General features: G+C 35.9%; 1 protein-coding gene across 1 annotated transcript in view; it reads left to right on the forward strand.

The window, feature by feature from the left end:
* Window positions 1–18,016, forward strand: part of LOC139144208 (receptor-type tyrosine-protein phosphatase F-like) — a 30,019-nt gene extending 12,003 nt beyond the window's left edge. The window contains exons 6-15 of the mRNA XM_070714859.1: window positions 318–475; window positions 820–973; window positions 2,136–2,215; window positions 3,165–3,294; window positions 6,641–6,739; window positions 11,277–11,418; window positions 12,181–12,329; window positions 12,470–12,631; window positions 13,114–13,303; window positions 17,705–18,016. Coding sequence (XP_070570960.1) covers window positions 318–475; window positions 820–973; window positions 2,136–2,215; window positions 3,165–3,294; window positions 6,641–6,739; window positions 11,277–11,418; window positions 12,181–12,329; window positions 12,470–12,631; window positions 13,114–13,193 — 1,154 coding nt within the window. The 3' untranslated portion in view covers window positions 13,194–13,303; window positions 17,705–18,016. The remainder of the gene's footprint in view (window positions 1–317; window positions 476–819; window positions 974–2,135; window positions 2,216–3,164; window positions 3,295–6,640; window positions 6,740–11,276; window positions 11,419–12,180; window positions 12,330–12,469; window positions 12,632–13,113; window positions 13,304–17,704) is intronic.
* Window positions 18,017–24,712: the final 6,696 nt, after the last annotated feature.

The raw sequence follows: 24,712 nt of genomic DNA on the forward strand, positions 1-24,712 counted from the left end.
GAAGTTAATGGCATCAAGGCAGTTATATCATATTTGATTGTTTTCTTTCATTCTTTATTACACTACTTTGTTTATGCCAGTGCTCTTTAGTCATTTGCGTGTTGATAGAATGGAATAATAACATACAATGATGTTATAAGGTGGGGTATAGCCCATTCTTGTCATGGTTTTGGACAACCCTGTAAGACCTGCTGTGACAAAGTTGGATCTTTCCAATGAAATTTTTGGTAGAAAGATTGAACTCAGAAGATCAGACCAGGGAGCCTGTGCTTATAACACGACTCAATTGAACTGTAATATTTTTTTCACCATGGTAGCCAAACCTGATCCCCCTGAAGACGTGAAGGTGATAGCAGAAACAAGCAACATAGCCGCAGTGAGCTGGAAAATACCATCTGAATGGTATTCTCCCCATTTTACTCTTCATTACAAGTTGCAGTATTACAGCGAATGGGAACCCCACATTTGGTCAGAGGTAAGGCAGTGACATCCTTGGATGTGCTAGCAATATGCCATTTACCTTACAAAAATAGTCTTGCTGAATGAAAAACATACAGCTCCTTCTGTCTGTGCAGTTTGTTCATGCAAGCCTAGATTTGGTTCAAGCCAAACCATATGTAATAAAAATGTTATTACTTGTAACTGATTGATAAGTTTGCTGACAGTCTGTCAAAGTAGCTGGAGTTGATCAGTGTAAATATATAGATAAAGACAGTGTATCGTAAAGTGCATTTGTACAAGGTAATTTTTCTGGAGGGAAAAAATCATTTGGAATGCCAGAGCGTGATCACAGTCTTTAACAATTTTCTTGTCCCGCAGGAACTTGATGCAGATACTCAGCTTTCTTATACGCTAACGTCATTGGATGCATACACATGTTACACTATTCATGTGGCTACAAAATCACAGTCCAGCAGGGATGAATATTGGAGTGATTGGTCGACGCCCAGTATTGGATGCACAAAGGAAGCAGGTAAAAGAACTATTCCTTGAACCAATACGATAACATTTTACCAAGTATGTAGAAAGCTGCATTCGTATAAATTAGTCGAGTGTAGAGTTTCCTTACGAATGAACAAAACAGGTGACAGTCACACATATATATTTAGGGCCAGTTTTCATATTTTTTCCAAACGCCTTTTTCCTTGTATCAGTTGCCACATTGCTTTAAGCGTTGATGTACGTGTTTCTACATATGATTTCATACATCAGCATTCCATAGATGACGATGATTTCTGTGCATGCCACTTTTTGGAGTAAATTTACTCATTATTAATATATAGTCACTTACTTCCAATGTTTATCAGATGGTATATGCTCTGATGCACTTTCTCCAAGTCATATTGCTTCCAATTATTCTGTTTCAAATATCCAACTTTTACTGCGCTCTGTGAATTACTACACACATTAGAGAATAATTACTGGGTACATGTAATAATCATTATTTTCTTTGTCTGACAACTGTGCTGTTACAGCTCAGCTGTTATTACTGCTAAGCATAATTTCACATCAGACTGGTGCAAACCCAACTTCAATAAATTCACTCATTTGCCTCAAAAGCCAAAGATTACAAGGCTTTGCAAAGTTTTACAAAGACTTGGTGTGTATGAAAGACAAATTTATAAACGTCAGTCAGCATGAAAACATTTGTTAACTCTATAGCCATGTATACTACCCACTTTTACTTCAAGTAAAAGGCTTAACCCGTTGAGCACCAAAGTTAATTTTTGTCGCCCTTATAAAATATACCTTGGTCAACTTTTGTCAGACTTTTGCCAAAATTTTGATAAAAAACTGTGGCCAATGAAATTTTGTGTTCATTTGGTCCAAAATTATCAGAAAAATTACAGAAAAGTTCATAAAAATTGGTCAAATGTTGCGCTGAAATTTTTGTAGGAAAAAATTCAGCACTCAAAGGGTTAAACTCCTGTGCTCCTAATCATAACATAAATGAAACCACTCGACCATCAAGCAATTAAGGTGATTTGAAAATATGGAGATACTCTAGAAGTTAGTTTTGCATAGTGCATGCATGCTTGTATTTCACAGTAACGAGAAGATTAATTCATGTGTCACCCCAAGATTATGGATGTGTAATATCTAACAGTATCCACATCTCTTTCTTTTAATCCAAGCACCGGAAAAAGGCCTGGAAGTAAACACTGCTGGGCAGACTCTTAAAGGCGGGCTGAGAAATGTCACTATTCGATGGCAGGTAGGTTAATACTCATACTTCTTGTGAGCTGTGTCGGTACTAGTGGATCAAACGTCATTAGGTCTCAGCTTGTGTGATCTTCTTGTTTACAAGAGGAAGCTGTTTATGTCCAAAAGTCATTTGGATCAATCCCTGTCAGAAAATACAGCTCGTCAAGACATTGTTGTAGGACCCTGTGATGCGAAAGGATACAAGATTGGTCATGTGTTTAAAATCTTTTTTAACCTGTGTCCTGTTTTCCATATACTGAGCACTCTGATGGCTGCGCTTCCTTTCTTTTGAAACTTAATGTGAATCACTAGAAGTTTTTGCATGCTTCCCCACAAATTACACCAGCTGCCAACATTGTCCCCTGAAGGTATTATGTGCCTTGAAAGTGAAAGATTTCAACTTTTGCTCAAACTTTCCTGAATGAAACTTTCAACCATTCTCTTACCAAATCAAGAATAAAAATCAGGGGTCACCATGCAAAGGTTTGTTACTTGAGAAACAGATTATTAACATTTACCGATATTTGAAATAAAAATGGCTACCATCCCTGTGATAACTCTGTTGGCAAAATATAATATGCGATTTACGAAAAATATAAGGCAGTGAAAATTGCTCAAACTTTCTTCAAGCAAACTTTCAATCATTCTCTTTCAAAAAATCAAGGATAAAAATCAGGGTCACTTTGCAAACTCTGGTATCAAAGAAACAAATTACCCAATATTTACCAATATTTGAAATGCGAAATGGCTGCCATCCCTGTGTGTTGTCTCCACTGGGGAAAATAGAATTCCCGATTTTTCACAAAACATAGCCAGTGAAAACTCTATTACTCTATAAGCTTCAAAATGTGCCCAAACCAGAAGTAGGCCAAAAGAACATTATAAAAGTTTACCAGTCCAGTATGTCCCACCAAGGTGCATTCTACCTTAATGAGGGAAACTTACATCTCATTATTCAGCGACTCACAAAGAGACAAGCAAGAGGAGAAATTACACAGTACAGGATGACAGTGAAAGATGAAGATGACCCTAGTAAAGCTGATATCATTGATATCCTTGATGGCAATGCTACTGAGTATACTCTACAAGGTCAGTACTTGTATTTCATCCACTTGTCAACTAATTATATTTTGAAAACACGATAATTTGTCAGAAATTTTAGACGACAAGGTACTAGTAATTCGCGGCAAGAGGATTTCGACAAACCAAGAGTAGGTTGGGATGGATTTCAAACGTAACCTCCAATCTCCCATTTGGCCTTGTATAATTGTTCTTTCACTGAAGATCTTTACAAAAAATTACCAATGAAACACTTTCCCTTGCATTGATAGTAGTCAAATGTGTCATTGAATGGCTCACAGTAAGTGAGGTTACCCACAATGCTCCATGATCTGTACACACGGAGATCACTCACTGAATTGCAGCAAATTTCTTCTGTACACAGAACAACTCGGTCCATATTTCGAAATTTGGGCAACATAGTTCTGATCATCATAATTTTCTGATTTCTCACTGTGAATAATGAGAAGATCAACCCCTTTTCCGCGGAGGAGATAGCAATTTTGTAATTTTGTCGACATAGATTTTGACAGCCATACACAATATTTGCAAGGAAACTAAGGGAATAAGTTGCATTTGTGTTGGCAAAAGAAAGGGTATTGATTTTTTTTAATGTTCGTATCAAAGAAAACTTGCATGTCTGACAGGTGGTATGATGAGACCATCTTAGTTGCTGATAAGTTTATCTTGACAAGTGTGCAATTTTAGCACCTCCAAACATCGACTTCTCATTCAATTTACACTTGAATTGTAAACATAATCAATAATTTGGAACATAGTCTTGACAAATAATCCTGAACTTAAATTGTAAGTTAAAAATTGTTAAGAAACTGATAAAATTGAAAAAGCCTTTAGCAAAAAATGTCTGAGTGAACAAATCAAGGGGAATTGTGGGTAGCCTCACTTGCTGTGTGGCTTGATTCTGTTTTAGCAAAATTGATGATCAAAATGATTGAGATTTAAAAAATCCAACGTCAAACACCGTTTGACAAATATTGTTTCCATTACTAAATGACAGGCTTATTTTTTCCGCTATTCTCATGTGCAAATTAGTGATGCCAAATAAAAGTGTATTTTATTTTTTTTGTTTCTTTAAGAACATAAGAGATCAATATGTAACAAATTAAACATATTAACACTGATGAATATCAGAACATTTAAAGGTGAAGAATTCGGTTTGAAAAATGCATGAGGACAAATATAACAGAATTTGACCTGCAGTGCTTTAATGTTTTAGGTTTTTAGCTCACATTTGGTTTTACCAATGTGAGTTTATCGTATAAGCTGAAGTCGATGGCGTCTGTATGTATGTGTGTATGTATGTATGTATGTATGTACAGTATGTCCGTCAACATCAAAAACACGCAAACCACTGCACGTTTCAGCTTAGTATTTGGTGTGTGGATGCATCCTGGGCTATAGATGGGATTTTGTTCAAATGAAGTCTGCATTGCCAAAATTATGCAAATGAGCTTACAAAATGTGAAAATGGTTAAGAATTAATAAGTCAAGAACCGCTTTTTTGATTGCTTTGAAAATTTGTGTGCAAGTACCTTAGGTTAACCTTATACATTTTTATGAATATTGTGAAGATATCCTTAATTTTGTATTTTTGCTGAATTTTTTTGTGATTTTTCTCATTTTCAGTAAAAATTCTTCTTCTCTGAAACCGCCGGCCCAATCGCTCTCAAATTTGGGTTGTCTCTTTGCAAGGGTGTTACTCTTCTAATTTGTTGAAATTATGACAAAATTGGGAAAATTACTATTTTTGTGCAATTTTGTCATTTTTGGTCAAAAAATCTTAGACAGTGTTTCCTTTGTAAAACCCCTGGACAGACAGCTTTCATATTTCGTACACAGACGTACAGAGATAACAATAGTTAGATATGTGGAAATTGTCCTGAAATATAAAAAATTGTATTTTAAGACAATATTGTCATTTTTGGTCAAGAAAACTTTATCTCAACATTACTTGTTTGATAGCTTTGTAATTTGGTATAAAGTCCCTTGTTTGATAGCTTTTTAATTTGGTATAAAGTCCCGAAAGATGTTATTAGATAAATTTTCTGCTCAAAGTGTTGGGAAACCCCAAAATTTGTATATTTTAGGTACTTTTCTCAGTTTGTGACCTTAAATGACCTATACTAACCCAAGATATGTTGTGAGACAATTTTGAAGGCTGTGAACATAATTTTGTCATATTTGATACCAATTTGTAGGAAAATTTGATCCAGAAAACAAAGCTGAGGTGATTTTTTTCATTTTGGACCAATTTTTGCAACTTTTCTATGTAAGACATACAAAAACTGATGAGAAATTTGAATCCAGGATAATTCCAGATGTTGTAATCACCACCCACAGTGGAAGGCATTTCACTATCTGTAACTAACTTAATTGCTGTTTACGTTAGAATGATAACACTCATGGCATTAATTAAAATCTCCAAGTTGTAAATGTACTTCCTGTCATTTGGTCTTATGTAATACTAAGGGGTGGAACATTTGATATGCAGGAGGGGGTAGGTTTAGAAGATCAATGATGTAGCATTACTTTTATACCAGATCCCTTGTGCATTTTTTGCCCACTCCCACCTTTTCTTTTATCAAGCCTTCTCTGTTTTTTGTTGTTGACATTTGCTTATGTATTTAGGATCTGCTTCTCCCATTGCTAAGAAGTTGATATGCATGTTCTAAAGATGACCTCCAGTACCTAAGTTGGAGACCTTATTTGCTTTTGTCATTCTTGTTTTTCCTGGTTTAAATATTTCTCGAATGGACCAATTCAAACCGAATGTGAGCACATAGTGTCCTTGACGGTATTTTTTCAATTAGGTGGTGCAGTGAGCGTGAAGTCAAACCTCTGCCCACACCATGCAGTGGCACATTAATTTTTACTTGCTGCATAGAAATAACAGTGTATGCCTCTGAGAGCATTCTGCTAGCAAGTTGTTCACTTCTTGTTTGCTGCCCATTGCTTAAGCGGATAGAGTACGGTATATACAACGCGTGACCTGCACAGTGTCTTTGAAGTTTGCTACATTCAAGTAGATTATGTAAAGATCTTTCTACTGCTGCCCTGTCTTTTAATGCACACATTTTGCAGAACTTGCCAAGTTAGCTGCATTGTCCTGCAGACCCTAACTCCCCTGTGCAGCTTTCCTATAGACCGTGCCATTCCTACAGCCTGCAGTGCGCTTATGCCTGTGTACATATCAGCTGCAAGCCTGATTGATTTGTCATAAGGGTTAGCTACAATATTGTTCTGTGTAATTTTGACTGATATTGTAAAGAATTCAAAACCACATTATTTAGTTGTCAGTTGTCATGAAGACATAATTTTGACATCCATCTGTAATATTTATCACCGTGCATTACAGGTCTTGAAGTGCATAAATCCTATATGGTCTCAGTAATAGCTCTGAATACAGCCGGACCATCTCCACAATCATTCATCAGAATTGTTGACAAAACACAGGGTAAGTTTCACAGAATAAATTTAGTCTCACTTCCCGCTTGCAGGTTTGTGTGCATTTACAACTCTTATGGAAACTGGTTCAATATATGAGTTAATTAACTCTAGAATTAAAATCTTTGTTAAGATATCCGGTGCCCCAATTTATGAATGTTTTTTTATATTTAACCATGTCATTATTCTTACAAGCCCATACTACAAGATGAACTGATAATATTTACTTCCACCCACTGTCTGTGTTATAATCCCAGTGAAGTAGTATATGTACGTATAGATCAAGTTATATGCAGACCTGACTATCTGCAGATCAAACTGTGCTGCATTGTATTGAACCCTTTTTTCGTAACATGATATGCTTCATTGTATGTGTTGTACAGCGAAATAATATATCAGGAAGTCAGATGGACGCCCTGTAAAGTTTATAAATCATCTTTCACTTCACTTTTGGCGGATGACCTAAAATTTGATATCATAAACAGGAAAGGAGACAAAAGTATAGTAAATTGTACCAGTGTTAACCCTGCCCATTTACAAAATTCTCAAATGGAACTACTAAGCTTTGCAACGGATTTATCCCCTGACTAGGGATGAAACGATTTTAATATATGTTTGCATATCACCTTGTAATCGATACAAATACTTGCACTGCATACTTGAATAAATCCAACCAGTTGATTGTATGCCTTGAAATCTATCTTCAGCTGTGAGTTTCAGAAGCCTGAATTTTAATTTCTAAAAAAATCAGAAAGGCAATTGTAAGCTTAAGGTATAGACACACGTTTAATTCATTTTTACAGAGATTTTGGTTTTATTTCAAAATTGGAGTCCGTACCATATGATCTTTACATGTTGAAAAATGTCGAGACAATATTGTATTAAGAAATGCTTAAAATACTAAGAAAAATATATTTTTTTGCGAACTACGCGTACTGTTATATTCGGTTGTCTTAACTGTGTACGGATTAGTTAGGATAGCGACGCAGGGTCAACAGATTATGTTAATTTTTCTGATCTTGTCCGGCGCGCATGCGCATACTTTCCACTGTCCTGTGTGCATGACGTTCAATAACAATGGCTGCCGTAGTGACAAGCGGAAGGCAGAGACGCGTAAAACGTAAGCGTGGTCGTAAGAAGAGAGTAAGTAAGATCATGGACCAGGCTACCAGAACAAAACTCAGATTGTCTGACTTAGGGTCGTACTATAGCAACGTGGCAGAAGATGAGATGTCGGACACGAGTCTTTCTTCCGACGACGAAGCTGGTTGATTATCAGATTCTCTCCACTGAAGTGAGTTCTCAAGCGTGAAAGTCAGCGACAGAGTCTGTCTACCACAGAACGCTCATTCCGATGTGAAGGTCGACGATAAGTGAACAATTTTGTGAATGAAACTGGTGGACGTGTCAAGCGATGCGTATGCATAAATTTTCATTTTCCAGGCCCGGAAACTGAACAGCGCACGGGCCGAATGACGAACTTGAACAGTCACTGCATTCCGTGACGCCGCGATGTCGAAATCAGTGTGTGCACTGAGACTCTTGCAAACGCAAAATATCGCAATTCGCCTCCGACGGGCGTAAAATATACTTCTTAACCGAAGAGAAATGGATTGATAGAGCTTGACAACCGTTTACAGTTACGGTAACAAGCTTAGACTCTAATTTGAGAAAAAAACATTAGCCGTAGCAGTGTTTGTTATGTAAATAAACCGCCCTCATTACTCATACATCTCAACAGTTTGTGTGTATTTTTCCCAATTTTCTCGCTATTTATGATCGTCGGAAGGGTATTTGATGTAAAATACAAAACATCTAGTCTCCTGCTTAATGCAAGTTCGTGAACATGAATATAAATCGCCCGGAAAGTCATATCAACGATCAATTTTTGTACGTATAGGGGTGTTTACACAAATCTTTGATTATCTCTCTTCCGATTTTGGCCTGACAAGCGTAACTTCAAAAGAAATTAGGTCGGAGTAGGGTGCACAGATCGGTCTGATTTTTTACCAGGTCACAGAAGCAATACATATCTGTAAAACGGTGTCTCAGATTTTCGGTAAAATTTTTGGAACAAGAGAAACTCTTGCTGAAGTGAACGAAACCCGGTAATTTATTCAAAAACCCAGAGTTGTTACTTTCACACCTTATTGTGCTGAAACAAAAGGGAATAGAAAAAATCTGGGACACCGTTTTTTCCCAGAGTACTCAATTGTTGATTTCTGTTCAAAGATCTCAAGTCGGCATACGGTAGTCCTTGCCGACCTAATTTTTAGCTCACATTTGGTTTTACCAATGTGAGTTTATCGTATAGGCTGAAGTCGATGGCGTCTGTATGTATGTGTGTATGTATGTATGTATGTATGTATCAAAAACACGCAAACCGCTGCACGTTTCAGCTTGGTATTTGGTGTGTGGATGCATCCTGGGCTATAGATGGGATTTTGTTCAAATGAAGTCTGCATTGCCAAAATTATGCAAATTAGCTTACAAAATGTGAAAATGGTTAAGAATTAATAAATCAAGAACCGCTTTTTTGATTGCTTTGAAAATTTGTGTGCAAGTACCTTAGGTTAACCTTATACAGTTTTATGAATATTGTGAAGATATCCTTAATTTGTATTTTTGCTGAATTTTTTTGTGATTTTTCTCATTTTCAGTAAAAATTCTTCTTCTCTGAAACCGCCGGCCCAATCGCTCTCAAATTTGGGTTGTCTCTTTGCAAGGGTGTTACTCTTCTAATTTGTTGAAATTATGACAAAATTGGGAAAATTACTATTTTTGTGCAATTTTGTCATTTTTGTTCAAAAAATCTTAGACAGTGTTTCCTTTTTAAAACCCTGGACAGACAGCTTTCATATTTCGTACACAGACGTACAGAGATGACAATAGTTAGATATGTGGAAATTTTCCTGAAATATAAAAAATTGTATTTTTAAGACAATATTGTCATTTTGGTCAAGACAACTTTATCTCAACATTACTTGTTTGATAGCTTTGTAATTTGGTATAAAAGTCCCTTGTTTGATAGCTTTGTAATTTGGTATAAAGTCCAGAAAGATGTTATTAGATAAATTTTTGCTCAAAGTGTTGGGAAACCCCAAAATTTGTATATTATAGGTACTTTTCTCAGTTTGTGACCTTAAATGACCTATACTAACCCAGGATATGTTGTGAGACAATTTTGAAGGCTGTGAACATAATTTTGTCATATTTGATACCGATTTGTAGGAAAATTTGATCCAGAAAACAAAGCTGAGGTGATTTTTTTTCATTTTGGACCAATTTTTGCAACTTTTCTATGTAAGACATACAAAAACTGATGAGAAATTTGGATCCAGGATAATTCCAGATGTTGTAATCACCACCCACAGTGGAAGGCATTTCACTATCTGTAACTAACTTAAGTGCTGTTTACATTAGAATGATAACACTCATGGCATTAATTAAAAATCTCCAAGGTTGTAAATGTACTTCCTGTCAGTTGGTCTTATGTAATACCAAGGGGTGGAACATTTGATATGCAGGAGGGGGTAGGGTCTAGAAGATTGATGAGGTAGCATTACATTTTTACCAGATCCCTTGTACATTTTTTGCCCACTCCCACCTTTTCTTTTTATCAAGCCTTCTCTGTCTATTTTTGTTGTTGACATTTGCTTATGTATTGAGGATCTGCTTGTCCCATTACTATAGAAGTTGATATGCATGTTCTTAAAGATGACCTCCAGAACCTAAGCTGGAGACCTTATTTGCTTTTGTCATTCTTGTTTTTTTCCTGGTTTAAATATTTTTTGAATGGACCAATTCAAACCGAATGTGAGCACGTAGTGTCCTTGACGGTATTTTTTTTGGTAAAAAAACTCAAAAACGCATATTTTTGAGAGAAATGGACACAGACACAGAGATTCGGAAAATAAACATATTTTTCATAATGTTGATATATAGGGCTAACAGAAATATATAATGTGTGACAGTGGGGTCCAAAAGTGAAATTTACTGAGAAAAAGTGAGTTTAAAATAAGTATCCTCTAACGTGTGTCTATACCTTAAGTGGGAACGGCATATTGACTAGCGCCCTCTATAGTCCACACCTGTAATCATCAAACTGGAAACATGCTTCTGCATGAATGGAATCAAACTGTCAGAATCATGATATTTTGGCCTGAAGAATTTTACATTGAAGCAGTCATTTACAATCCAGCTGTGTAACAACGGTCAATGTAAACCAGAATTTCTAGATGATCTTCTCCCAGTGGAGGATGCGCACAACTCCAAGCTTCAAAATGAGCCCCCACAAGTGGTAGGCCAGAATAATATTATAAAACTTTAGTGCCCGAATATCTGTCCCTGAGGTGCAATTTTCTACCCTAACAACTCAATAAACAAATAAAATTGTTTTTAACCATATGTCAGTGAATCTTTGGCGCTGTTAAAAGTAAATAAAAAGTAGAAATTGATGCAAATTGTGTTTAGGAGCAGTGCATCAGTGTCTGTTTATGTGAGACCATATAGAGATACAGATATCATTGAATATCCCCTCTCAACAGCACCTGGACCACCAAGTATCACAGAAGCTAAAAACTTGACTGAGAGCAGCATCTACATAGCATGGACAGCCCCCAGTGATCCCAACGGCATCATATCAAATTATGTGCTGTCTTACATCGGAAATTCAGGAAACCCTCAATGGTAAGATCAATTTATAATTTTCAATTGATGGTAAAAAAAAATGTAGTGGCTTCACATGCTCAGTATGTGGTTGTATGCTCTAAGTTAAAAGAAGTGTATTGCAAGTACATTCATAGACGAGAGGAATGCATGTGATTTGTTGACTTCATACCTTATCAACCAGGGAGGTCAAATCTGTTGATTCCATCAGGCCATTCTCCGAGATACTGGTTTATATTTAATAAAATTTTAAATTGAATTTTCAGCAAGTAAGGAATTAGCAATGAAATTTCAGGCATTCTGTTTTTTGCCCCTTTATAACTGATAACATTTCGATTGAATAGAATATCATATATCTGCAAAGGCAGGGCTAGGGCTTGATATCAAAAGAGTTTCCCTAAAGATAGTTGACTGTGAGTAGAAAGAGATGTTTTTTTGAATCACAGCAATATTTTTTGTACACAAACACAAAACGCAACACCATTTTTATCTGAATGAAAATCTAAAGGCATGGATGATTGCCATTTTCTCTATTTCTTCAAAAAAAATATTAATAGATACAGCCCCTGTATTTTGCCAATTGTACCTTTCAACAGAAATTTTGAATTTAGGAGAAATTTCTATGAAGTGTTGCATTTTAAAACTTTGCAACATATCAGCAGCATGTATTGTAGTTGAACGTGTTGCAGTTGATTTTTCGCCAATAGTAATATGCTTTGCCATTCCTTCCAGAAGGAAAGTCAAAACAAATTATTTTACAGGAAGTCTCGTTGTTCATTGTAGGAAAACAATCACCATAGAGGGCAGTGTCCACAACTATACGGTCGGAGATCTCCTTGCGTATGTGCAGTATGAGTTTAAAATTCAAGCTAAGAATGAGCTTGGCTATAGTGACAATTCTAAGGCTGTTCGCCTGTACACCAAAGAAGGAGGTAAGGAATTTTTCTTTAAAGTTAGTGGTTTGTCCAAGTTCAAGAAACTTTCAAAAGTTATCTTTTAATAGCTATTTTAAACTTAGTCTTGTATTAAAACCTCATTTTCTTGGTAATGTAATTCTAATCCCATTGTACAGTTCCATCTGCCGCACCAAGGAATCTGACTTTACAATATATTCCAAGTAACCCTACGAGTCTTCAAGCAATGTGGAAAGCTCCCTGTGTTGAAGCTAGGAATGGTATCATTCTCAAGTACAAACTGACAGTCTGCCCCCGTTTGTCAAATGGTACATGTTCGGGTGAGTCATAAATGTTTACTTTACATTCAGAGGCATTGTTTATTTTTACAGTAAATAATGTTTTTGATACAAAACTTGCACCTTTCTTCTAATATCCCATTCAGATTATGTTTCATATAGCACCAGGGAAATGAAAATCAGTTTGTTCTGAAGTTTTGGATTAGAAATTTCTTTTGCTAGACAGGTAAAGTCGCCATTTTATCATGTAGCCTGGTGGATAATTGTAGACCTTTGAGACAAAAGCATATAAAGCTATACCTGGCATCTAGCATAGACCAGGATTATTCAACTCGCATCACTGCTGACCGTTGATTTAACATAAAATGACATAAAAAAGGAAAGTTAGCGTTCAGAATTTTGCAGAGAAAAACATTACTTTAGCAAAGATTAAAAATGATAAAACAAGATGTGACGTACAGGAGCTTCGAACTTTAACAATCCTCATTCGTCGTCAAACATTTCTACCTTTAAAATTTGAACAGGTCAAGACATCACCACGGTAACATATAAGGTCAGCGATCCCCAGTCTTTAAAGTCCAGTAGAGAATGTGTTGTCCTTTGAAATCAGTGGCCTGCAACCAAACTCAGAGTACGCTGTCTCTGCATCGGCACTGACTGCTGCTGGAGAGGGACCGGCCACTGGTTATGTTTCACAGAGAACAAGTATTGGAAGTAAGTTCAGTGATCGAAATAATCGGTGGCAATGGTGGCATTTGCCACCAAAAACTGTCAATCTGCCACCAAAATTTTTTTCTGGTGGTATTTTTCTGCCACTAAATTTTGGGTCATCATGTCATCGATCCTACGGCTTGAATGAAGGAACACGGCGGAAAAACTCATTAGCCAAAAAAACCAAAACTATTGCGACATTTTGGCATGAATGAAAACACAGCATGAATCCAAACTTGTTATTGGCTAATCTCCATATCGATGACAGCAGCTTTTGTACACTTGACATGTTGTTGCCCTCTGTGATAGCCGCATATGCAGTCATACGGCACAAGATAAAAGCATGTTGTGACATTTTGAAAACAAAGCCAAACTGCAGCCTGCATGAATTAAATAACAATAAATACTTGCAATTCATTAGCCAGTACAGGGCTCAAAAATTCCTATCGCCCGAAGCCCGTGGCTAGTGAATTTTGCGTTCGGGCAAGTAAAATCAATATGCTTCCCGTCCGACGGGCAAGTGCACCAGCGGTTGAATTAACAAAGCTCTGGACAATTCAAGCTTGAAAACGTATTTCATTAGGTCTGTACACGCCTACAATCATTGTAAGTCCTTCAACTCTCAGAAGTTTTTTTCTGAAAACCCTTGAAAATCCGCCCGACATCGCAAAATAATCGTTCTTGCTGTTGTAAAACACAAAAAGTCGTAAAAATAGAGTTTTGCGACATGTTCTCTCTGACGACACGGAGTGAACTCACTGTTTTGTATGTGTGCCGTAAAGTGGTATGCTCTTGACAGTGGTTGCCATTCTCTTTGTGCAAGTGTTGATCGGCTTCACGCGATAGTGTAATTGCACCATGTGCTTGGTAAATGGATGTAAACTTATTCGAAGCCATGGATCTCGGCAATGCTTACTGTTCAACGTAAATCAACCCCAGGTGACATCATAGTCGAAACGGGGCTCAGTCGACCATTGAGGAGGCCACATATTGCAGCTACGTATTGCGTGAGATGCACAGAGTTTCAAATTACGTGACCTTGGTTGTTAGGGATCGGCTCTCACTTACAGAAAACAAATCTGCACTGAAGAGTAACGAAAACGAAACTTGAATCTGCTCTCTTGACGAATACATTTATCAATTTAAACTTTGAAAGACGGCTGTGCTCAGTGAGTAAACATGTAAACAGGTAAAGGGGTTGCAGATGTACATTTGCGTATCCATTGGCAGATAAACACTGCAGAGCAGTTGTTTGTGATCTCAGCTTGATAATAAAGTGCAGCAGCCAGCCATGCACATTGTAAATCACACAATCTTATTACTCTTATGCAAAGATTTTAATGTGGATTAGGTTGTGGAAAAATTCCAAATTCAAAGATGTTTTCTAGATGGCCAAATCTACAGAAAAAAACTAAAGTATTCTCACATTTCTGCGACATTTCAGATTTGGTAATAGTCCTTCATTTTAACAAGGATGTAGTTCATGTTTGAATCTGTTTTTTCCCTCTTTGAATTCACTTCATATGGCCAAACTCTTGCTCTCTGTTAAAAATTACTAGTACAGTCATTAGAAATTTAGGGCAAGTAATTTTTCCTCTCGGGCAAGTAAAAATGAAATTCACGTGTCCCACGGTTAGTAAGTTTGAAAAATTTTTTTAAGGCCTCCAGTATGGGTTGATTTTTTGTGACATGTACCGTACTCACAATATTTTCAAGAATTTATAAATTAGAATGAGTATGTGGCAATGACAAAATGTTGTATTATACCGATCACATGATTGAGGTGTGGGAGAACGATTTTGAGCTATGACAAAAATCAAAAGGGACTTAGCGGCATAGCCACAGTGTTAAGCCTTTCTCCAAGGTTCTTAGTTGACTACAATCTATTACAGACTACTGAGCTGACGTTAGGGGTACTCACTTTGTGTTTGCTCACTCTGTGAGCGCTAGTGTTTGGTACTGAGTTGCGTGGATATCCCCTCATGGCCTCACGTGATCTGGGCCTGTTGCATAATCTGCAGAGATGATCATATGCCTCCGAGTCTGAAAACTGTCACTGTGTATTAAAGCCTGTCGGCATTTTCCTTGCATTTTTTCTCATTTAATTTTGCAAAATATCGGCGAGTACTTCAATATTTCAAGATAACCCTTTCTTCTCAATCGTTTTACTGAGTTTCAGAGTCATATGAACGAAAATGAGTGAAAGTTTTAGACAGGAAAATCGGACGTCGGCCATGTTCAATGTTTACAGTACAATCAGAAGTTTACGTGGAGGAATTAACCAACAAACACAGGAGTGTTCATGATGCCCGCCCTCTAGAGGCAGACCCTCCTATATGAAGTACCACATTTGATGCTTGTGGAAAGCTTGACCACACAATGGAGCATTTAAACTTTTAGAAAACGACAAACTGAATAAAAAGGTATTCAGAAAATGTCAAATACTGAGGAAAAATGCCGCAAATATTCAAAATAAACAGGTTAACTGATTGGTCAGCAATAAAAAACAATGAAAATGTTTATGATCAAAAGTTTTTGAGATGCGCACATTTTAACAAATACAGAAATTATTAACATTATAAATATAAGACCAAACTATTTTTTCAGGGATGGGACAGGTTGGAAATGAGGGTGAGAGACAAAGGCACACCTATTGCTGTATGTGGATGCAGCCACACCATTTCATTTACAGCATACTTATTCACTGTGTTGTGTTCAAGTTCCATATTGTACTGACTGTCATACAAGGATAACATAAGCAAATCAAATCAATTAGAAAAGGATCAATGCTGTTGTGTGGATTTTGCTGAACATGGCTGATATTTCGCCCTATATATTTGATATCCAGCAAAGCATATTTTGATGTAAAGTCAAAATTAACACTACATTGCTGACAATATATTTTACCGTTTCTGCATGAATTTTCTTTTTTAAATTATAGTATATTAGTACTTCAAACAGATTAACAGTTATCGTGATGTCAACCATAATTTTACATCACAAAGACTGTAATTCTGCCAATTTTTTTTGTTTTTCAGTCATTTTATAAATTTTGCACTGCACAAGATGATTGAACAAATTGCAATGTTTGAATTTGTAAACTCAAAGAATAAAAATCCTTTGGTCACAAATTAAATTATTTTTTGAAAAGAAAGTTACTCTTAAACACTTTTAGCATATATTCTTTACACGGTCATGTATTTCGAGGAAAATATGCCTATTAAAAACAGTAATTTCTTCACTTTCATTTTTTTTCAATACTATGACAATTATCAGCCATGAGGTTATACAAACACAAGACCAGATAAGCGTTTTTCATCATTTCCACAGGACTCTTTGGAAAATCCATTAAAACATTTAAAAGTGACTGGAAATGATCACTTGGTATACATTTAATTTACAGATGCCAGGTTGTGTATTTCACATGCACTCAGGTCAGTAAGGAAGTGCGTCATTACTATTTTGGACTGTTAATTCTTATTTCTGAATTGTTTAACTTTTTTCCACATTGAACTATCTTTAGGCAGTTTATACTGTAGCTTAGAATTTTTTTGATTGATGTATTTAATCATCTTTTGGGTTCTTTGGGTCCATATCCCACCTCATGCCCCTACATCATCAACTATTTACCAACAACTCCATGCCAACAACCAATTACCTGACCTGGCCACACATTAGAGAAGGTACAGCGTCATTGACGGTATTTTTCATAATTGCCACCTGACTTTATATCCGGTGGCAAACTTTTGCCACAAGAAATAAAAAAGTATTTCTATCCCTGAAGTTATATTCCCTTCTGTCATCAACAAATTTTCATGGATTCTATGCATCTTAAAGGTCAGATGTGATCTTGGACTCTCTAAAGTACCTACAGTATTGTGATCATAAGTACAATGAGATCAAATTTTAACTAGATAGTAAAAATAGTAATTTGCTTTATTAGCAAAAAGGTTTAAAGTTCAAAAAATATTCTGTGATAAAAGTTTGTTGCCAGGTATGTGTCTCTACTTTAGTCATTGTCATTTAGTGAATCTTTCTGGTTGCACTCAAGAAAAATAGTCATGTTCCACACCAAAATTCCATAGGTCAAAATCAAATTCCATGGGTCAAATCAAATTTACATAGAACTACAAAACACACAAGAGTAACAAATATTTCACACAAAACCTGAATAACAAAGTCAGCCTTCTTGAAGAAAGATGTGTAGTGCCTTGCCCTTGACAAAATAACAACCAGGAGAACTATACCAAATGTCTTCTTAACACTAGATTTAACAGGGTGTGACTTCAAATCATACATGGAAACAGTATTACCTTTCTGACATCAATCTCTTGTGTTCTTCCTGTCGCTTTCAAAGATGTTAACAGTTTTAAGGGAGAAAATGTCGTATTTTTTTCATTTTAGCTCCAAGAGACGTTCCAGATGATGTGAAACTTGTACCATCATCGATAACAGACACTGAAATGACCATCACCTGGACACATGTGCCAAGTTACAATGTCACATCAACTGGGTATGAAGTGATAGCTGTCCCACAGAACAACACTCTGCATTGCAGGCCTTGGAAAACTCACACTACCGACTCAACAATCACGATTAAAAACCTCTGTGGTTATGAAACCTATAAGGTTGTCGTCAGAGCGTGTAGTGATGCTCTCATTGCCGATCCATGTGGTGATAAATCAGAACCAGTGTATGGCAGAACTGATATTGGATGTAAGTCCATCTACTGTCATTGGAATTACAGTGGTTTGCATTGACACATTGGCATTAGATGAACTAGACATACATGTATTGTCTAAATTGAGGTGTTGCCAACACTGCCAGGTGCAATTATCAGCTAAGAGGTAATATGAGTTGATCATAAAGGAAGCCTGCAAAATTTGAAACACTTGTATGTCTAGTAGGAGGTCAGACGTAGTCAAGACAACACCACCACATATGTCCACACGCTGTCCAATTCATATCACTTGCTTTCAGGTGTAGTTGTTTTGACTACATTTGACCTCCAGCAAGACAATGTTTCAACTTTGGCAGAATTGATTCTCTGTGATCGACTGGAATTACTGCTCAGCTGATACATGTAATTACACCTGACAGTGTTGGCAACACCTCAATTTAGACAATATATATCTAGTTCCATACAGTAATGCCAATGCATCTAGGCAGACAACTGTATGATTGTTGTGCCTGTACTTGTACATGTGAAACCATGACTTTTGCACTTTGCATTTTCAAACAACTGTATGGGACATAGTACGTTAAAAGTACACAACCAAAAGCTTGGAATCCTAATTGTTGCTTGTGAACAGATGCCATTATGCATTACAGTTTTAGTCACCAATGAAGCAAGAGTTCAGAGTGTGGACTTCATGATTAGGCGTATGACCACGTAATCTAAACATTTTCACTCTGTTGTTCACATTACATGAATATGTACACCATTTGTTATGTAGATGTAGGTCTGTTTTACGCAGAGATGTGAAACCATGATCCAATGCCAGTGAAATTAGTTATATTGTGTTAGGACATTGAACATTGTCAGTAAAAACTTTTATGTAGGACCATTTGCCTGATTTCCATGTAAGTTGATTTGAAGTGAATCCTGAAAATGGTTCAGTAGTTTTCATTTGGGGTATATGCGCCTCAAAAATGAAAGACTGTAAAATGAAACTTTAAACCATTCTCTTACCAAATCAAGAACAAAATTAGGGGTCTCCATGCAAAGTTTGGTACTAGAGAAACAAATTAGCTGTTAAAATTTACCGATTATTTGAAATTTTCAAATTGGCCCCATCCCTGGGGAAAAATAAAATTTTCTGTTTTCAAAAGACAAAGACGTGATGTTTTTAATCCGAGAGCTTTAAAATGAGCCCCCATGTGGTAGATCACAAAAGAATTTAGGAACATTTGAGAGCCGAAACATCTGTCCACATGGCATATACTACCTAATAGTGGCAAAATCAATGACAGTGAACCATGAAACATTATACTCATGTTCACACATATACAGAAAAGATGCCCTGACAAAGCTTTGCTATGTATTGGAAGGTTGGCGATATAGGACAGATTACCTATACAACTTTTACGCAACTCTATGTGCATTTAAGGCCCTTTTTGCAGTATTTTCATCATTTTACTTCCACACTAAAATTCATTAAAATAGATCTATTGAAGGATGTGCTAAGAAGTGTTTTCAACCACAGACTTGAACTGCATGTGCAAGTTTTGATAAGATTAGTATCCAGTACCCCTCTGAGACATGTCAACATCACAGTGAATATGTAAAATATGCTGGATATTGTCACTGTAGTAGCTTCATAGAAGCTCAAAAAACAACATGATGACATCAATTTGAGCACATGGCACTGAAAAATGTTGCATCTCAGATGTTGTATTCTATGTTCTTTCTGTAATGTGGCCAGTTTTTGACCAAAGCAGAATATTTAAAATGAAATGATAACTTGTCATTTTCTTTCTGTCTCAAATGGTTGCCTATTGTTGTGATCGGTAGAATTCAAAGAGTATGTGAGAAAATGGCAAGAGGCTGTAATGACAAAATATAACAAAGAGATGCACTTTATGAACTTTAAAATATGATCAAATGGACACATATAATATGAGTATAATTTATTTTTCATCTTTTGACCATTTTACATCATCATTTTGTTTCTTTCTCTTCCCCTCCTTCAGTACCAAGCAAACCAGTAAATGTGAGAATGAAAAAAAGTCACAGTGCATCCATGTTGAAGCTGGAATGGAAGCTGCCAGATAGGTTTGTGTCTTATTATGCATGTTCAAGAACTTCAAGTATTGCAGCATCCTGTTTTCATAATTATTTTGAAATTTGATTGACAGGGTTTCTCTCTCTGTCAGGTATCTTTGGTATCGTCTTAGTCATTGTATTTCTAAGAACCTCATCTTTTTATGTGAAAAAAAATCTCTTCCAACTCTGCCTCTGTAAAGTGCTACGATATTACGTTTACATATTCCTTTGGAATGGAAAACTATGTAACAGTTGATGTTATTCGTAACATGAAGCCTGAAAAGTCTATTTGAGGACCAAAGGTTTCCAGACTGATAGCTAGTGCATTACAAATATAAAGTTTTACCAATTAAGAGCACAGTGTCACCACTTGTATTTTGCCACATTGCCACCTGCAATATGTGATTGCGCCATATGTATGGTATTGTCACTTGTGTTTAAGGTAGTACGCACCAAGAAAATGAAAGTCTTAAACTTTTGCCCAAACTTTCCCCAGGAAACTTTCAACCATTCTTTTTAAAAACTAAGAATAAAAATCATAGGTCACCATGCAAAGTTTGGTACTAGAGAAAGCAAATTACCTAGTAACATTTTCGGATATTTGAAATTCAAAATGACTGCTATCCCTGTGTTACGTCTATGGGCAAAAGTAACAATTTGATTTGTGAAAAACTGAGACACCTTTTAAAATGAGCCCCTACAAGTAGTAGATCAGAAATTATTGTAAAAATTAGAAAGTCAGAATATCTGTCCCCAAGGTGCATACTACCTCAAACCACAGAGTTTCTTGTTGCTATACTTTTTATGTTGTACAGTTGATGCGTATCACATGAATTTGTTGTACATGTATCTGTAAATGTTCAGCATGGATATATGAAAACTTCCTTTACTCTTTAAGTAAAAAATAATCATCTGTCATTGATATGAACAATATTTCTGTACTACCCTGAGAACTGTGTTTTTACTTTGTATTATGAGTTGATTTCCGACTTTAAGTAAATTCTTCTTTATTTTTGACAGGAGAGACTTCGTCTTGTATTGCTACAGATTTCAAAAAGAACTTTAGAAAGATTAATTTTGAACTCTTATGCTGGTATTTATATTCTAGACCAAATGGACCAGTTGAAAGTCTCCAGTATGCAATATTTTGCTCTGTGGGAGATCAAAATATGACAGAGATGATGATAGTTCGTGACAAGCTGGAAGCAGAGGTCGATATTGATTGTGGCTCATCTCTCACAGAAGATAATGTGGCAGCCAAGTGTCAGGTGGCAGCATTCAACAAGAACGTGAGAGACAGAAGTCAATATGGGATTGCTGACAGGGAGCAGCTGGTGTGCTATCATGCACAAGGTAACTTCCCCATAAAAAGACAATGATTTTGAATATCAGAATGAGCAGGCTTGGATAATCAAGAGTTGTTTTTATGAAGTCTTGAAGTAGCAAGTTTGTTGTACAGTTTAGTTGTGCCCTGCAAATAACTGGATTCTTATCCACTTTTTCCGATGTATACTCTATGATGCATGTCTGATACATGTCTATAATTGATTCTACATGTAACTCACATGTGAAAGTGCATCTATGTGCATACATGTACATGTACAATGTAATTCAGAAGACATGTTAAATGTTGTAACTTTGAAAGTCATTTCTACATTTAACAGACAATTTATTAATGTATTTTATAATATATGCTAACATACTCAAAAGAATATTTCCATTGTACTTATAGAAGTATTGCTACTTGAAATTAATATCTACCAACTTCGTATTTGACTAGAAAATTTGTTTACTTTGACAAAATGATAACATATGATGATGTTAGACTATAAAATTTGTTTTGCAAATGATGAATTTGAGGTAAGAAAAATCAGATATATACCGTATTTACAGGGTGCGATATCCACAATTATGTCATATCGGTATATTGATGGTGCAAATATTGATTGGTCAAAATGTGAAAAGAACTGTTGTATATTCGCGATGTACCACAGTTGGCACGCGTGTGAACTCTCGGCAAGCGCAAAAATCCTTTTTAACAATTCATCCCAGAATTTTAATATTCTGTCAGGATATAATAGTAATAAAGTACACCTAGTGATGGTGTACCACTCAATTTTGACCAGTCCACTTTATGTATGCACTAGCATTCGCTCATACATATATGTCATGAACTGGTCAAAATCTTACGTTGCATGGTATACCATCTGTTGGTAAATTGCATAAAGTATTTCACAATCATGTAATTCTGTTCAGATTTCAAGTAAAATAATAACAAATGAAGTTGCACAGATCCTTCTGGACAATTTGATTATTTCAGCATTATGAAATCTTCTACATAATATCAAATTGCTCTCACAGTTTCTTGTGTAACATGTTAACTTTTCATCACCTTTTTTGACCCAAAATGCTGAACTCTGACATTTGAAATATCACACTTCTTGAATATAGCAGACATAAACTAATTTTATGATGTTGTTAAACATCTGCATTTCAATTTGAATGATGTTAATGTGAATCAGCTGAAAAGAAACTAAATTTTACCAACATTTCTGGTAGTGAAGCCATGAAATAATACATGTCCACGGCATCTCTTGCCCAGAACATTTTCTTTTTCAAAATATAATACAATGAATTTACATCTATTTTTATAGCCAAAAGACCAAACCCATGAGAAAAAAGTTCTTGCCTGACCTTCAATTTAGTTACATGCATAGTGCACATTGCTTTACAGTGTAGCTGCAATTTCAAATTCTTTTCTACTTGAAATTCTCAATATGCATTCGTACATTTATATATAAAACAATACAATGGAATTTTCATATGGTGCAATTTCTAGTTTTGCAAAGCGAGACTTCAAGATTAAATCTCATCATGACCTGGCCCTGTATACTTTTCTAGCTTCTTGAGATACTGACGAACAGGGACTGTGTCATCTTTCTGAGTGAATATTTCCATGAAATGTCAATGGTGGCATTTTTAAATTTTCTATGTGTATATTTCTACTGTGTGACAGTAAGATACATATTCCTGTTATTAAATATACCTGCCAAAAGTAATGATGTAGTTTGTACCACAGTTATCAGTCAAAATATTTCCAAGGAATATGTTTCCTGTTCTTATTTACAGTCTATTTAAACTATTAAGAGAATACTAAATCTAAGCTGTTCAAACCTCAGTACATAGCTAGGCATTTTAGCAATCTTGTAAAGGCACTGACTGATGGTATTAGCAGAGGTTTACATCTATATTTGCCTTTCTGTGATAGTGTTGTGTTTGTTCAGTACATGTACGTGCTGGAAGGGTGTGCCGTGTTTAACAAAAAAATCACTGAGGTGGTTTTTGATCCTCTAGAATTATTTGGGGTGAATTGCAGTTAATGCTATTAAAGATGTGGATACTGATCATTCTAGACACATGGCATACAATTCACTGGTTTATCATGGCTGTTTTTATGTTTTTATTTGTAATGAAAGTACAGATGACGTGCACGCCAGGTCATTGGTAAAGACAGTTGCCTATCAATATACTGTCTCTGTAAGGCACAAACCATTAGATCTGGAAGGGTGGTCAGAATACAGATTTCCTATTATGTTTGCATGTAATTGTCATGTAAGTCTTGTTCTTATCGTGTGTATGAAGAAAGATAATGTACACAAATATGTGCAAGTTCTTTTGTTTGTATGTTTTGTCAAATGTCAATGTCAATTGTTTCAGTCAGAGGGTAAAAAGTCAATTTATACTAACAGCAAAGGTTGTTGAATTAAATGGCACTTTTCTTCAAAAGATTTTTTTAAAGGACAATGTACCGAGAAAAGGAGATTATCCAAGATGAATTTCAGATCAGCTGTGTTTGCTAAGCTGAAAGACTAAGCTTACAGACTTGGCTGAAAATTCATGAGCTTTGTCCAATAACAGTGTATTCATCCATCAAAGTATGCAACTCAGAAGCCACCAAGTCTAAAGTTTTGTGTTCAAGAGAATATTTTATTTCAAAGTAGTTATATCCCCAAATCAGTTTGGGTGAGTATATTAAAGAGATTAATCAAACTGCCGCATGAATTTGTATTTTATAACTGATTAATCCAATGTACTTTTTGTGTCAATTTAACAATATAATCAATAGACATATAAATAAAGAATGCATGTTTTAAGTATTTGTGTCCACATTGTAGAGTGTGTTCTGTGTTTGTCTTGTATGGGTATATAGGTGAAAGATGTGCATAATTACGCTTTTTCATTGTATGACAGGCACAACTTGCTTGCCACGGCATTTCTGTTTGGAGTAGATGTACACATCAATTCCTATCCATAGATAACTCAGCTTCCAAACCGAATCAAATACCTCAGAGTTCATATTGTCCTTTCTTGGGTGAATCCCATTCCACACTTGAGAACATGTATCATGATAGATTTGCCAATAATAATAGGATTATTCACAAAATACGGCCCTGTATGGACAAGGGCTCAGTGAGTGATGTATTGGACGAGCCGAAGGCAAGTCCAATAAGTAACTCACTGAGCCCGAGTCCATACAGGGCCGTATTTTGTGTATAACCCTATTATTATACACCTCCCTCCATTAATCGTTCGTATAAACTAATTCTATGGTAAATTTTGAGGGATGCGTCACATGCGATATGAGT

The sequence above is a fragment of the Ptychodera flava genome, chromosome 11 (assembly GCF_041260155.1).
Source record: "Ptychodera flava strain L36383 chromosome 11, AS_Pfla_20210202, whole genome shotgun sequence".
Classification (NCBI taxonomy): domain Eukaryota; kingdom Metazoa; phylum Hemichordata; class Enteropneusta; family Ptychoderidae; genus Ptychodera; species Ptychodera flava.